The sequence below is a fragment of the Gymnoscopelus microlampas genome (assembly GCF_963454915.1).
Source record: "Gymnoscopelus microlampas genome assembly, chromosome: 11".
Lineage (NCBI taxonomy): Eukaryota > Metazoa > Chordata > Actinopteri > Myctophiformes > Myctophidae > Gymnoscopelus > Gymnoscopelus microlampas.
Genome location: NC_139948.1, coordinates 27,278,351 through 27,291,957, shown reverse-complemented (window position 1 = coordinate 27,291,957; position 13,607 = coordinate 27,278,351). Strand labels below are relative to the sequence as shown.

General features: G+C 40.7%; 2 protein-coding genes across 2 annotated transcripts; both read left to right on the top strand.

The window, feature by feature from the left end:
• Positions 1 to 431: 431 nt before the first annotated feature.
• Positions 432 to 8,688, top strand: plbd1a (phospholipase B domain containing 1a). Its single transcript, XM_084071884.1, has 11 exons — positions 432 to 733; positions 1,869 to 2,091; positions 2,247 to 2,330; positions 3,062 to 3,203; positions 3,718 to 3,858; positions 4,294 to 4,438; positions 4,823 to 5,023; positions 5,577 to 5,717; positions 6,029 to 6,214; positions 7,053 to 7,159; positions 7,624 to 8,688. Exons 1-11 carry the CDS (start codon positions 658 to 660, stop codon positions 7,798 to 7,800), a joined length of 1,623 nt encoding a protein of 540 aa, XP_083928010.1. The 5' UTR covers positions 432 to 657; the 3' UTR covers positions 7,801 to 8,688.
• Positions 8,689 to 9,566: 878 nt separating this feature from the next.
• On the top strand, positions 9,567 to 13,194 carry LOC311054689 (uncharacterized protein; the record flags this gene model as incomplete). The annotated part of the gene is made up of 3 exons (XM_084070693.1): positions 9,567 to 9,713; positions 10,332 to 10,511; positions 12,869 to 13,194. Exons 1-3 carry the CDS (start codon positions 9,578 to 9,580, stop codon positions 13,192 to 13,194), a joined length of 642 nt encoding a protein of 213 aa, XP_083926819.1. The 5' UTR covers positions 9,567 to 9,577.
• Positions 13,195 to 13,607: the final 413 nt, after the last annotated feature.

Sequence of the window (13,607 nt, the reverse complement as noted above, 5' to 3'; positions counted from 1 at the left end):
AGTTGGCTTTCAAACCAACAGCAAACACATCTGGGGCAGTAATTGTTCAAGTAAGATGAGAGATGAGATAAGAATATTGATCCCATGGGGGAAATTAAGTCGCCAAAGACAGTACAGCAGTTAAAAACAGGATACAGGAGAAACAAAAGTACAGTAGATACAGCATGATGGAGAGACATTGAAGGCAACAATGGCACCGCCGCTGGGGTTCAAACCTGGGCCATTGTGTATACACTATGACACTATGACAACTAAATACCAATCCATGGTCAATGCGGATCACGTGCCCCAGTGGCCTAATGGATAAGGCACTGGCCTCCTAAGCCAGGGATTGTGGGTTCGAGTCCCATCTGGGGTGGTACATTTTTCTGTCTTTCCATATTTACATATACCTGTCACCACCTGACGTCAGTCAGAGTAAACTCGTGACATTGATTTTATTTATTCCTTTAGGTTACGAGTCCTCGATGGGAGGCTAGCCAACCAGGAATCGTTCTGTATTGTATCCACCAATAAGGAAACCTTCCTCAATCTTTAGGGACTTTCAGGTTTCAGCTCCCTTGTGTTTGTGTTTGGCAGCTAAGTTGACGATCTTCCGACGCAACAGTTGCTCCTTTGTGCCACGAAGAGCATTTTATTTTTGACTACAAGCTAAATATGTTTTTAAAGAAGATGTTGTATATCTTTGTTTTATTAAATATGGCGGTGGTCTTCGCCAGTGCTCACACTGACAGTAAGTATACCGCATTACCATAATAAATCATTTAGTCCAGGTTTAAGCTGTGAAGTTGCTAGCGTAATGTATACTTCTACCTGCTAATTTTACCAGTGTTCTCGAACCATGCCGAATGATTCCACAATCACAATCATATAACAGTGATGTTGTAGTTTTTGTTTGCCTTGCCTTGCCTTGGGCATTGCATGCATGCACAACATACATGCAAGTAGGCTACATAACTTGTAACTTGTGCCACAGCTGCGACGAATACATGAAGCGGTGGGCTCCAAAACATTGTGGGCATTTAGACTAGTAACTCTGGGCACCTCAGTAGAATGGGCATGTGGTGTAAATCCTAACTCTAAGGGTAAATCCGGGCACGATAAACAGAGTGGGCACGTGGTAAATGATTAAATCTAGGCACAAAAACAGAGTGGGCACCGGGAATAGTTAGTTTGTCTTAAACATTAAGCTTATTTTATTTCAGTAGTAGTAGGCTGACTTTGTAACTGTGTTAAAATTCAGGTCTGAGTCCATGACTACTACAACAAGATGTCTTTACATAATACTGATTGAAGCTGAGCGCTGACTAAAGCATATTTTTACAGTAATTTGCCTAAACAAAGAAGCATTGATTTTTGGTAAGTCACTCAAAAATGTAATGGTGGGGCACTCAACTGCATTTGGATAACTGCCCCAGTCTTCCACCCATTCACAGGCAATTCATTCTGTGATATGTGAATGACCCAGTTTAGTTGTAGTTTTGAGGTATAAGTAATATGGACACATACACATTTTGTTGTAAGTAACACAACAGGAAGGGTAGCTGTCACTATGTTTATTAAAGTATTTAGTATATCACATAAAGCATAAAGAGTCTTACAATTTGTTAATCAGAGTAGTGCCCAGTCTTACGCCTAAAATCCACCTCAAGTGCCCAGTCTTTTCCCTAAAAAGTGCCCAGTCTTCCAGAACAAATGTGGAACCCAGACTTCTCTTCTGGTTACCCCAGTGACATAATTCCTGTAGTGTTAAATACCCCCAAATCGTGCCCATTTACTAGCCTATGATTGCTGTAAATATATACCATAGTGGCCCTACCACCTATTTTAATGGGTGTATGTTCATTATGGTTCTTGATCATTTTCAGAGATGACATCGGCCACAGTGTATTGGGATCCCACTCACAAGACTGTCCTACTGAAAGAGGGTGTCATTGAGACAGAGGGGGATGCATATGGATACCTCAATGACACCCTCTTCAGCTCTGGCTGGAGTGTTTTAGAGATTCGTGCAGGATATGGGGAGACACCTGAGCCAGATGAAGTCACTTTCTTCCTAGCTGGGTACCTTGAAGGCTTCCTCACTGCCCAGTACGTATCCTGAATATACAGCCATACACCTACATATCAATGAAACATTACTGGAAATCCTGCAAAGTAGTAAAACCACTAGTATACAGCGCTCAGTAAGCTATGCTTCGCTCTTTTGATGTGTATTACCAAATTAAGATTTGTCACTCCAACAGGCAGATGATCGACCACTATGCCAATATGTACCCGCAGCTGATCAGCAGCCCAGAGGTCTTAAACGCAGTTCAGAGCTTCATGAAGTGAGTTTGGTGGTGCTCCTTTGTTTCACCACGCCCTTATAAACGGACACATTTCACTGTCTCTTCTAGTTTCATATCCTTATATTAAAAGTTATTTGGTAAGACTCTAGCTTGTGCTACAGTCAGCTCATATGACCATGATGCCAAACAGGGAAGCTCACTCTGTAATGGGAGTAGATAGTTTGGCCTGACAATAAGCATATTGTCTAATAAGACTGACTGCATTAGCAGGGATGCTTTTTGGATGCATTCTCATGGGCTGACTAGAGCTATGGGGAGGGGGACCTTTGTTGATTGTACAGGGGATTTTCAGTTTCAGCTTTACCCAGCTGATAGCTGCTCAGATGGTCATGATGACAGGTAGACATGGGCGGACTGAGAGGCAAACCGGTGACGATGGGTTACATTACATTGTTTTATTTCTTGTGAGTTACAACATTTCAATCATTAAAAATGCCTTCTGGGTTTTTTCAAAATATGCTATGAAGCTAAGAAAAACTATTCAGAACTTATTCAGGCTGTTGCCAAACCTTGGCAGAGTGAATATGTTACACCGATCAAAGTATAGCAACTGACTGCTGAATAAGTCACATATTCTGTGAATCCACTTCTCAACTTCACTATCATTTAGTATTTGGATGTGCAGATTATGGAAGTACTGAAAAATAGAAAGAGGAAGAGCAAAAACCACCATGGACACTTCAGGACACTTCACATTGTTTTGCTTTCAGGAAGCAGGACATGTGGACGAGGGAACAGGTGAAAATGAATAAGAGTTCGGATCCTCTGTGGCGACACACAGGGTTCATAGTGGCTCAGATGGACGGACTCCAGGCTGGAGTTGCACACTGGGCCAAGAAACAAGGGAAGAAGGTCTGTCGAATTCGTCAACTCAGAAAATCTTTATTATGTTATTATTACACAATCAGCATGAAATGTAAATTTATTATCACCATGAAGAACAAAGGGATGTGGTCTTTTGTCAAGAAAGGCCTTTAATAATACACAAACAAAGTCCTATAGAGTTTGTTCCAAATGATGGTGAAATAAATTGTGTTCAATAAGCACACAGCGCTTATTGAAATGTGTTTATTACACATTTTTACACTGAGTCATTCTATTTTGGGTATGTGTTGACCTTGACACCTGTCAGAATTCAATTTAAATCTTAGTCAAATTATAAAATCTAAAATGTTTCTCTTTCTTGCTGCTTCCAATCTCATGACCAATTATAAAGAACCATATGAGACCACTTTACTAATAAATGAGTTGTCTTGGGTAGATCAAGGGAAAATGAACTATGTGTCGACTCTCTCCTGCTCTTTCCATATTCAGTAAATCTTCCGCGTGTTAACTAACAGCTGTCTATCTGGTTTCCTTCCCACAGCCCCTGTCCATGTTTTCTATCCAGTTCCTGAATGCAGTGGGAGACCTCCTAGATCTGATTCCAGCTCTGGTTCCCAACTCCAATAATCCCCTCAGAGACTTCCATCTACCATCGATGGGACACTGCTCTGCACTGATAAAGGTCAGCTTGTTTCTCAAAGTTTCTCTTCTCCAGAATGTTGGTAACACGTTCTTTATCAATATACCTATTTTACTAATTATTTCAAAATATATTTTAACCTCATGAAGTATTTCTATTCTTGAGATTAGTGTAGAGGAGAAAAAAGGAGTGGACGAAGTATAGAGCTCTGGGGGACCCCGGTCAACTAAGTACAGTATATAGGGGTTAAGTGGTTAACATGAATAAAGTGTCTTCACATACAGCAAGCTCTAACCCTTTTCATCTTTCAAAGTGGAATAATATTATGGGTCAGTGAGGAGTCAGTGATATGTCTCTTGTTTGTCTACTGTGTCATTGATGCAAATTCCAATTACCACTGTTGACATGACAATGCAAGACAACATTTTGAATCTTAGGCTTCATTAATTCTTCTCTGTCAACCTTCCTTTGCACCAGATGTTGCCAGGCTTCGAGAACCTACTGTTTGCCCATTCCAGCTGGTACACTTATGCGGCCACCATGCGCATCTATAAACACTGGGATTTCCATGTCACTGAGCCCCACACAGCCACCGGGAAACTCTCGTTCAGCAGCTACCCTGGTAGGTCAAAGACGCTCTTCAACAACATGACCTTTTTGGGAGTATACACTGTATGGGAGGCTCTCATGGTTCTCCCCTCTCTATGTTGTTCTACCCTGTAACATATTATTAATAACAAGGCTATATATTACAGGGTAGGATATTTTTCTTTAAAAATAACACTAACAAGTTGTTTGTGTTGTTTTGAAAGAAAAGTGTTCACAGGGTTGAATTCTTCTATTAGAATGTATTTTACTGGTGAACATTGAATAAAGAGAGTGGTTTATCAGCTGTCTTTTCTTTACCCATTGTTGTCTCTTTCCCTCTGTCTGTCTCTCTGTGTCACTCCCCGTCCCTTCCTCACTTGCCCTCAATCTCCTCTGCCCTTCACCAACCCTCTCCTAGGTTTCCTGGTATCTCTGGATGACTTCTATCTGTTGGGAAGTGGTCTGATGATGACCCAGACCACCAACAATGTCTTCAACTCTTCCCTCTTGTCCCTCATCATCCCCCAGAGTCTTCTATCATGGCAGAGAGTGAGACTGGCTCACAGCCTGGCAAATACTGGGGAGGAGTGGGCCAAAACCTTCTCTAGGCACAACTCCGGTGAGCAGATAGAGCAGAATATAGTTGTGAATACAGTTGTGGCGAAACAGACATTTTTGTTCGCTACTTTTCTCTGTCTGTTGGATCATTTCCAATTCCAGCCAGCCATCTAAAATCGTTAACGGGCGTGGAACTGTTCGGTGGTAACCATTGTAGAATCTCCTCTTGATGCGTATACCCAAAAAGCTATCTCTGATTAATACTGCAGAAAGATCTTGAATATACAAATGATCTGATCATTAAAAAAAAGCATACAATAAGTCAATAGTTGAATATGCATAATAAAGGAAATAAATATTCTGATCAAACAATAATGCAAAACATATTTATGGATCCTTTTCATGTACAGTACCCATGGTTGAGATTTCAGTTCCGTTTTTCTTTTTCTCAGTTCACTGTTAGCTGGAAGTCAAGTCTTGTCAACTGATATGTGGTTCATTAGAAAGTATCTTTCCAACTTCCTACCCTCAACTTCCACAATGGTTGTACTGTAAGGCCCTTTGGATAAGAGCACTCACCAAATGATATATGATATGTGACCTTTGTGTTCTAGGTACATACAACAATCAGTACATGGTGGTGGACCGCAGCAAAGTGAAGCTCGGCCATAGTATCGACGATGGTGCTCTGACAGTGGTGGAGCAGATCCCAGGACTGGTGGAGTTCTCTGACCAGACACAGACTCTGCGCAGAGGTAGAGTAAGACACAGACATACCACAGTTAACTTTACTGCACATTTTATTTTGATTTGATTTGATTTGATTTTGGTAAAAAGAAAAATACAAGTAATCACAAGTAATGGCAATTTTTGCTTTATTAATAATTTTGTTGAATCATGCATCCATACTAGTAACTCATAATAAATGCAATAACAGTAAATTGATATCAAAACAAATCAGTGGTAAGGGGTCAGAGAGATTTCCCTACGGGGATCAGTTAAGTTTTATCTTATCTTATCTCCCCCCATTCTCTCTTGCTCTCATCTCTTGTCTCTTTCCTCCCAGGCTTCTGGCCATCCTACAACGTCCCTTTTCACCACAAGATCTACATGATGAGTGGCTATGGAGAGATGTGGAAGGAGTTTGGAGACGACTTCTCTTATGACCTCTGCCCCAGAGCCAAGATCTTCCGCCGTGACCAGGCCGTGGTCAAGGACCTGGACTCCCTCAAGTACATCATGAGATTCAATGGTGTGTGCTCCTTTCTCATTTTTCTCATTATTGCAGCTAGTGGTAGCTTTGACTCCTCGTGTTCAACTGAGTCAGTGGGGTTGTTGTGTGTTTTAGTTTTTCTTCATGTCGTTGCTGTAGGGCAGAAACCTTGTATCTCCATATTTCAACTTTTTATGTTTTTCCATAATGAATGCCCTACTTCATCGTACAAGAGTGTCAAGAGTGTACAAGAGTAAGTAAGCAAAATGTAAATAGTAAAAATAGATAATGTTCAAGCTTGCAACAGGTTGTGAGCTTGTACTGTAGATTGTTGTCAAAGTAAAAAAAAAAAAACTTGACAAAAAAATACTTTTCTTGAAAAGAATTCAAAGAGATTCTTTTTTTGTTGTTGAAATGTTTTGGGCCTTACAGTAGTTCATCTACAGGAACCTCTGATGCTTAAGCTCCAATGCTGGATATCGCGATATGAGACTAGATATGGTCTGGGATTTTGTGTTGTCTTTTACGGATTTTAATCACTTTGGCCTTTTTATACTTTCAAACATTGTAAAAAATGTAAAAGACAATTATTGTCACAAAGCTATATTATTGTCACAATATTGATAGGGGTATTTGGTCAAACATCTTGTGATATTTGATTTTATCCATATCGCCCAGCCTTATGATGATGACAATGACATGGCAGTAGACTCACAGTAAATGCTGTGTATGCTACTAGTAATTCATTTAGTAATTTACGAGTATTCAGAGCATTTTTAAGGGTATAACATTACTTTTTTATAACTTTTTGGTTTGTCTAGTACTCTCCTTCTGAAAGCTGCCTTATCTACTTGACCTTTGGCTTTTATTTTACCAGAGTACAAAAAGGATCCATACTCCAAAGGTGATCCCTGTAAGTCCATCTGCTGCCGTAATGACCTGAGGGCCACAAAACCTTCTCCAGGAGGCTGCTATGACACTAAGGTAGTAGCTCTGGCAACTTACAGAATGTGAAGGGTTTTCATATCTCCTACAATACTATGGTTCTTCCCTGTCATCTATGGTGCTTCCTGTGGTGCGTGTTTCCCTGTCTTCTATGGCACTTCCTAAGGTGCTTCCCCGTCTTCCATGGTGCTTCCTATGGTGCTTCCCTGTCTTCTATGGTTGAAACCAGAAACCACAGATTGAAAAAGGAGTCTACGGTTGACCCAATAGCTGAGCGGTTATGGTGCATAACACATAAGGCACTAATGCCTGACAGTCAGTCCCCTGTTTGATTCCTGGCCAGCCAGACCATTTACTGCATGTCACTCCCCATTCTCTCCATCATTCCTGTCTCTCTACGCTCTACTATAATCAGAACACTTCAAAAGATTACTTTTAAAAAACAATTGCAGCTTCTGACTTCACCTTTTGCCACGTTGGCTGCCTCCTGTTTCTCCACCCAGGTAACAGATTACTCCATGGCTGAGCAGTTCCACGCCGAGGCGTTAAACGGCCCCACAACACAAGACAATCTCCCTCCATTTGTTTGGGACAAGTTCAACAGCACTGCCCACCAGGGCCTCCCACCTTACTACAACTTCACCTTCGTCAGCATGCAGCCCCGCCTCTTCATGCCCTGAGGGGGGTGTGTGTGTGTGCGTGTGCGTGTGTGCGTGTGTGCGTGTGTGCGCGTGTGTGCGTGTGTGTGTGTGTGTGTGTGTGTGTGTGTGTGTGTGTGTGTGTGTGTGTGTGTGTGTGCGTAAATGAGAGCGATAGTTTTTAAATTGCACTATGAGTGTGACAGAACAACGTGCAATCTGTTATTTTTCCCTGTACTTTGCTAAAAAACGCAAAATCAATCACTTTAATTTACTTTTTAATGTTTGCTTGATTTTTTGCTGTCGATGGACACATTGCTGGAAGACCACTGCAGGTACAATTGGTGATGAATTTCATTCTCAGGGTGTTGTATCAGAAATTGTATTTTTAAATCACTAGAGATGTATTTATTCTTAGTGACTCTTTTATAGTCTTTATGATTGCAATCATTTGTGCCTTGGAGTCAGACAATGAATCGTCTCCCAGAAGCAAGTTGATCAGCATTTAAGGTCTTCATAGTGCAGTGGTTGCCAACCATACTTGTCAGTTATTATTCACCTGCTTTACCAGTATAACTAGACCCTGAATAGACAACTACAGTAGAATGCCAGGTTGGATGCCAATGATACCTGTGCAATTCAGTAACAGTGGTCCGCGAGGACCACGGTTGGGAACAACACTCATAATGTATGCCTGTGAACGCCATTGTTTTTTGCTTAATGAAACAATCATTTCAACGTCACTCTCAGGGCTGTTGATAAACAATTTTAAAATCTATTTTAAAGCCATAATTTAGACTATGTTTTGTGTGAGCAAAACCAATGTCCTTGAATTTTGTACTTTTTAGGTAGTATCTGTTTTCACGCAATGCTGCACTTTTGAAAATGTAATTTCCTATGCACATTGTTTATTAAAAACATTGAACTCTACCGTGACCTCCTTTGCCTCTCTTATGTGTTATTTTGCTTACATGACTAACGCCTTACTATAAAATGTAAGAGCCACCATGTTTGTCACTTGGTGTGACACAATGTATTTGTTTGAGTGGATTATTTTACAGTAGTTCAGCTGTGCCACACACTTTGTCCGAAATGGAGTCATTTTAATTTTAGCCTGACATGAATGAAACTAGTCTAATTTGTATTTCTTCAGCTATGAGAAGAAGAACCAATACTTGAAACAGAAGTCACATGTGTGGTTTCTGAGTGACGGTATCTGTGCAAATAATTACTATGATATTCATGTTAATAATGTTATGCCACTAATGATACTAATAAAGCAATACAAAAGGGTGTATTTAAATGTGATTAGTTATGTCAAAACAGAGGCAGTAGGTTATAATGTTAGAATTCTACCCTTCAATGCCCCACCTGTGTCTACATTTATATCTTGGTCCCCATCCCTGTCTCTGTTTCTCTCTCTGTCTCTCTCTGTCTCTGTCTGTCTGTCTGTCTCTGTCTGTCTCTCTCTCTGTCTCTCTCTCTCTCTCTCTCTCTCTCTCTCTCTCTCTCTCTCTCTCTCTCTCTCTCTCTCTCTCTCTCTCTCTCTCTCTCTCTTGGCCCAGGGGACACATTTAGTGATTCACCCTTTCCTATGAATTAGAGGAACTGAAACGTCTGTTAGGGCCCTACTGACTTCACAAGTCATACCCCCTCATCCTTGTTTCTCTCTATCTCCTTGTATTTCAATTTAGTTCTCCACCCTTGTCTCATAGTATTAGTTGGTTTCACTACATGTCATTTTCTGCCTCAAACACAAGTGCAGCAGTGTTACCCTGCAGCAGACTCTACACAGAGCAGAACTGGCCTTGCCTTCACCATGGGCAGGAAGAATTGTCCTCCTGGCTTCAAGTGGGACAACCTCTGCAACGACTGTATCCAGGTACAGGTCCAGCTACAGCCACTGTCAGACACCAGACCCCAGCCTAGAGCTCCTCAGATTAAACCAACAACAGGTGAGTACACGTGAGTGGAGTTGTTCTAGTTGTCCAGTTGTCCACGTGAGTGGAGTTCTAGTTGTCCAGTTGTCCTGATTTTTGAACAGTGTAGTTCACAACAATAACTAATTTTCAACTAATTTGATGTTTTCGGCCAGCAGGACTGTCATATAACGAAATATAAAATAGGTCTGTTTTGAATTTTGTAGATACAATTATCAATGTTTATTTCACTCTACTTAACTCACACCTGCTGTGTTTAGCTGTTATATTGTTAAGATATTATTATTTAGCATGTTGTTTTGACTTTTGACATGCAGATAATACTGTAGGTTCATTGTTTACCTGGTATCCTAGTTTCTCTCTGCAACTCTACTTATGTGACTTTGTGACCTTGTTGATTATTGGCTAGAGTCCATGCTTACTCTGCTTATTCCGATCTTGCACTAGATAAGAGCGTCTACTAAATGCCTATTGTAATTGTAGCTGATGATATGAGCTGCATCTCCTCAGCTGCAAAAGAAAATAAATCAATTTAAGTTATCTTACTTCTCCTGAGCAATAAAACTCATGTGTACATGCACAAATGTTTCTTTCTGAAGTGGGATTTTAAATCTTCCAATCTTTTCCATCCAGAATCAACCCCTCCGATTGTTGTGCCATTGAGAACCACTGATGCTGTGATCCAGGCTGATTCCCTGGTGGTCCTGAGTCCTGCTCTGTGGGTCTCTGTATTGGCAATCGTAGCCGGTTCCAGCCTGGCTCTGGCCCTGTGGTTCTTCATTTACAGACGACACACCAGGCATCGCCGCACAGGTAATGACATCCTATATAATACACTGTTGGCTGATGTACAGTATACTATTTACAAATAATTTGGGATATACTATAATAGACACACCTGCACACACACACACACACACACACACACACACACACACACACACACACACACACACACACACACACACACACTACTACTACTACTACTACTGTACGTGTGTATCTTGACAGCAGACCAGGTTTGTTATAATGTAATGGGATATTTTCAAAGGGATTACTGTATACCTGCAGACAAAACTGTCACTTCCCATGCGTCCAGACAATAGACCATGTACCACAGGCAAAATATAGTTAAGGACACATATAAGTGTAAATAAGTTTGTTTAAATTTTATGTGTGGAAATATAGAATGTAATGTGACATATACCGTATATTACAGTAACAGACCAACTCTCGCTACGTGCACAGACGTCAGATTGATGTGGAGGACAGGGTCAGACTGGGTGGACCATATGCATATCAGCAGTGGTGGAAATTAACTAAGTACATTTACTTAAGTACTGTACTTAAGTACAATTTTGAGGTATTTGTACTTTACTTGAGTATTTCCGATTTCCAATACTTTAACTTCTACTACAATTATTTGAAAACTTTATTTTTCATATTTTTTATATTATAAAACATACATTAACCACTTCAGCCCTGTTTTATACCTAGGCTATTTTCAAACATTTTAGTACTTTTACTTAAGTACATTTTGATGTCAATACCTTTGTACTTTTACTCAAGTACATTTTGAATACTAGACTTTTACTTGTAACAGAGTATTTCTATATTGCAGTATTGGTACTTATACGTAAGTAAGGAATTTGAGTACTTTTTCCACCACTGCATATCAGATACTGTACTTTGTGGGGTGTCTCTGTGTGTTGGCATCCCCTGCCACCTCAGGTCATGATCATATGAATTGAATATTCCTGGCCTGGGCATCAGTAACCTGTGCATCATGAACTCTAGGGGAACTTGATGTGTGTTTTGAGGTTTTTATTCAGCCTATTCTAAATTTGTAACAACAATAATGCACACAGTACCCCCCGCACGGTGGTAGCAAGCAGGAAGTGGGGCAGCAGCAGCAGGCAGTTGGGGTGAAGCGTGACATGCATCACCCTAGAAAATCCACAGTTTCTGTTCTCTTCTCCTCTGGGGTCCCGTGGGACAGCCCCATCCCTCAGCAGCTATTCTAGTCTGAACACACATCCGTTAGTTGCAGAGAGGACACATAAGTTCATCACACCACAAAAGCTTTAAAACACACTCACTCACTGTCGCACTCATAATCACATGCTTAAATTACTGCATGGCATGCTTTCACTTGTACCATCTGTGTATTTACTGCTACTGTGCGTGCATGCAACTTCACTGTGGAGACAAGAGGCTTTGTATGGAAAGACAGATTCCATACAAGCCTCTAAATGCCAGTACTCTATGACGCAGCTTCATTGCTTACCCTCTGTTTATCAATAGGGCTTTATCCATATGATACACAGGAATGTTTAAATTAAAGGGATATTTCACTTTCAAAAAACTTTTGGTGATTGTATCGTCTACTCAGGCTTTTGTGAGCCCCACAGACAATTTTTAAGTTGCTTGATTCAATATTTAGATATTAGATATTCATTTTTATTAGACACGCCCCCTTCCTATACAAACCCATTGTAACTTCAAACTCCATTTTTAACATGTTAGATTCATCAAAAACACCCGTCCTTGGTTCACCCGTCTCCTACCGCCCCCCTAATACATGAGGGGGCCGTGTTTTGGGAAAATGAAAAAAATAAAATACAATAAAGAAATAAAATAAAATAAATGAAAAAAAATCTCGGAAAAACACGGCCCCCTCGCGTATTAGGAGGGCAGGGTGAGTCACCAGAACCAAGGACGGGTGTTTTTGATGAATCTAACATGTTAAAAATGGAGTTTGAAGTTACAATGGGTTTGTATAGGAAGGGGGCGTGTCTGATAAAATGAAAATCAAATATCTAAATACTGAATCGCACAACTTAAAAACTGTCTGGGGGCTCACAAAGGCTTGAGTAGATGATAAAATCACCAAAAGTTTTTCTGAAAGTGAAATATCCCTTTAATAATATATATAAATATATAAATATATATATATATGAACAGTTATCCTTAAATGTTATTATGGATGAGAGAGAGAGAGAGAGAGAGAGAGAGAGAGAGAGACAGAGAGAGACACAGAGAGACACAGAGAGACACAGAGAGAGAGAGAGTACTGCTGTACTATTTTCAAACGGCTAATTAAGTATTCAATCAATCAATCAATCAATACAGTATCTGACATCCACCATTACATCTTTCCTCTACTGCAGATGACGCAGAGCCTACACTTGATTCTCCTGCCAACGCAGGGCCTATTGTCAAAATCCAACCACCACCTTTAGAGAGAAACGCTTGCACAGATGTGTTCCACACAGCAACAGAGACCCCTCCACTCTGTCCTCACGTGAATGGTGGGGCCCAAAAAGGCGTGAAGGAGCACGACTGGGTCCACGCCACCTATGGGGGACCCCCACAGTATGGAGGGACAGAGGGGGGCGGAGGCCTGGTTGTGTGCAGCACATTCAGAGAGCACAGGATTCCACTTCCTGCCACAGAGCTGGGGGACACTGCGTTAGTGACAGCCAAAACCCCGTAGAGCTGTGTGTGTGTGTGTGTGTGTGTGTGTGTGTGTGTGTGTGTGTGTGTGTGTGTGCTGCGTACGTGTGTGCATGTCAGTGTGTCTGTGTGTGCTTGCAGGTTTATGGCCATTAAATCATCAGATTTGTGACAATACTGTGGTTTGAGTGTGTATATTTGTTTGTGTATAATATGTGCGTATTTGTGGATGTGTACATGCGCATGTGTATTGATTTGTGATCAGGCAAGAATTCTTTTTCGATTGTTTGCCTTGTAATTTTGATTGGCACTGTGTGCCATTTTATAACCCAGTCTATTTTTTTGTATCCAGACATCTATTGTTGCTAGTTTCCATGATATTTTATTAGGTAGATTGTAGTCCAAATATGTCTAATCTCTTGATGTGCAATTTTGTTAATGTATGTGTTTGTA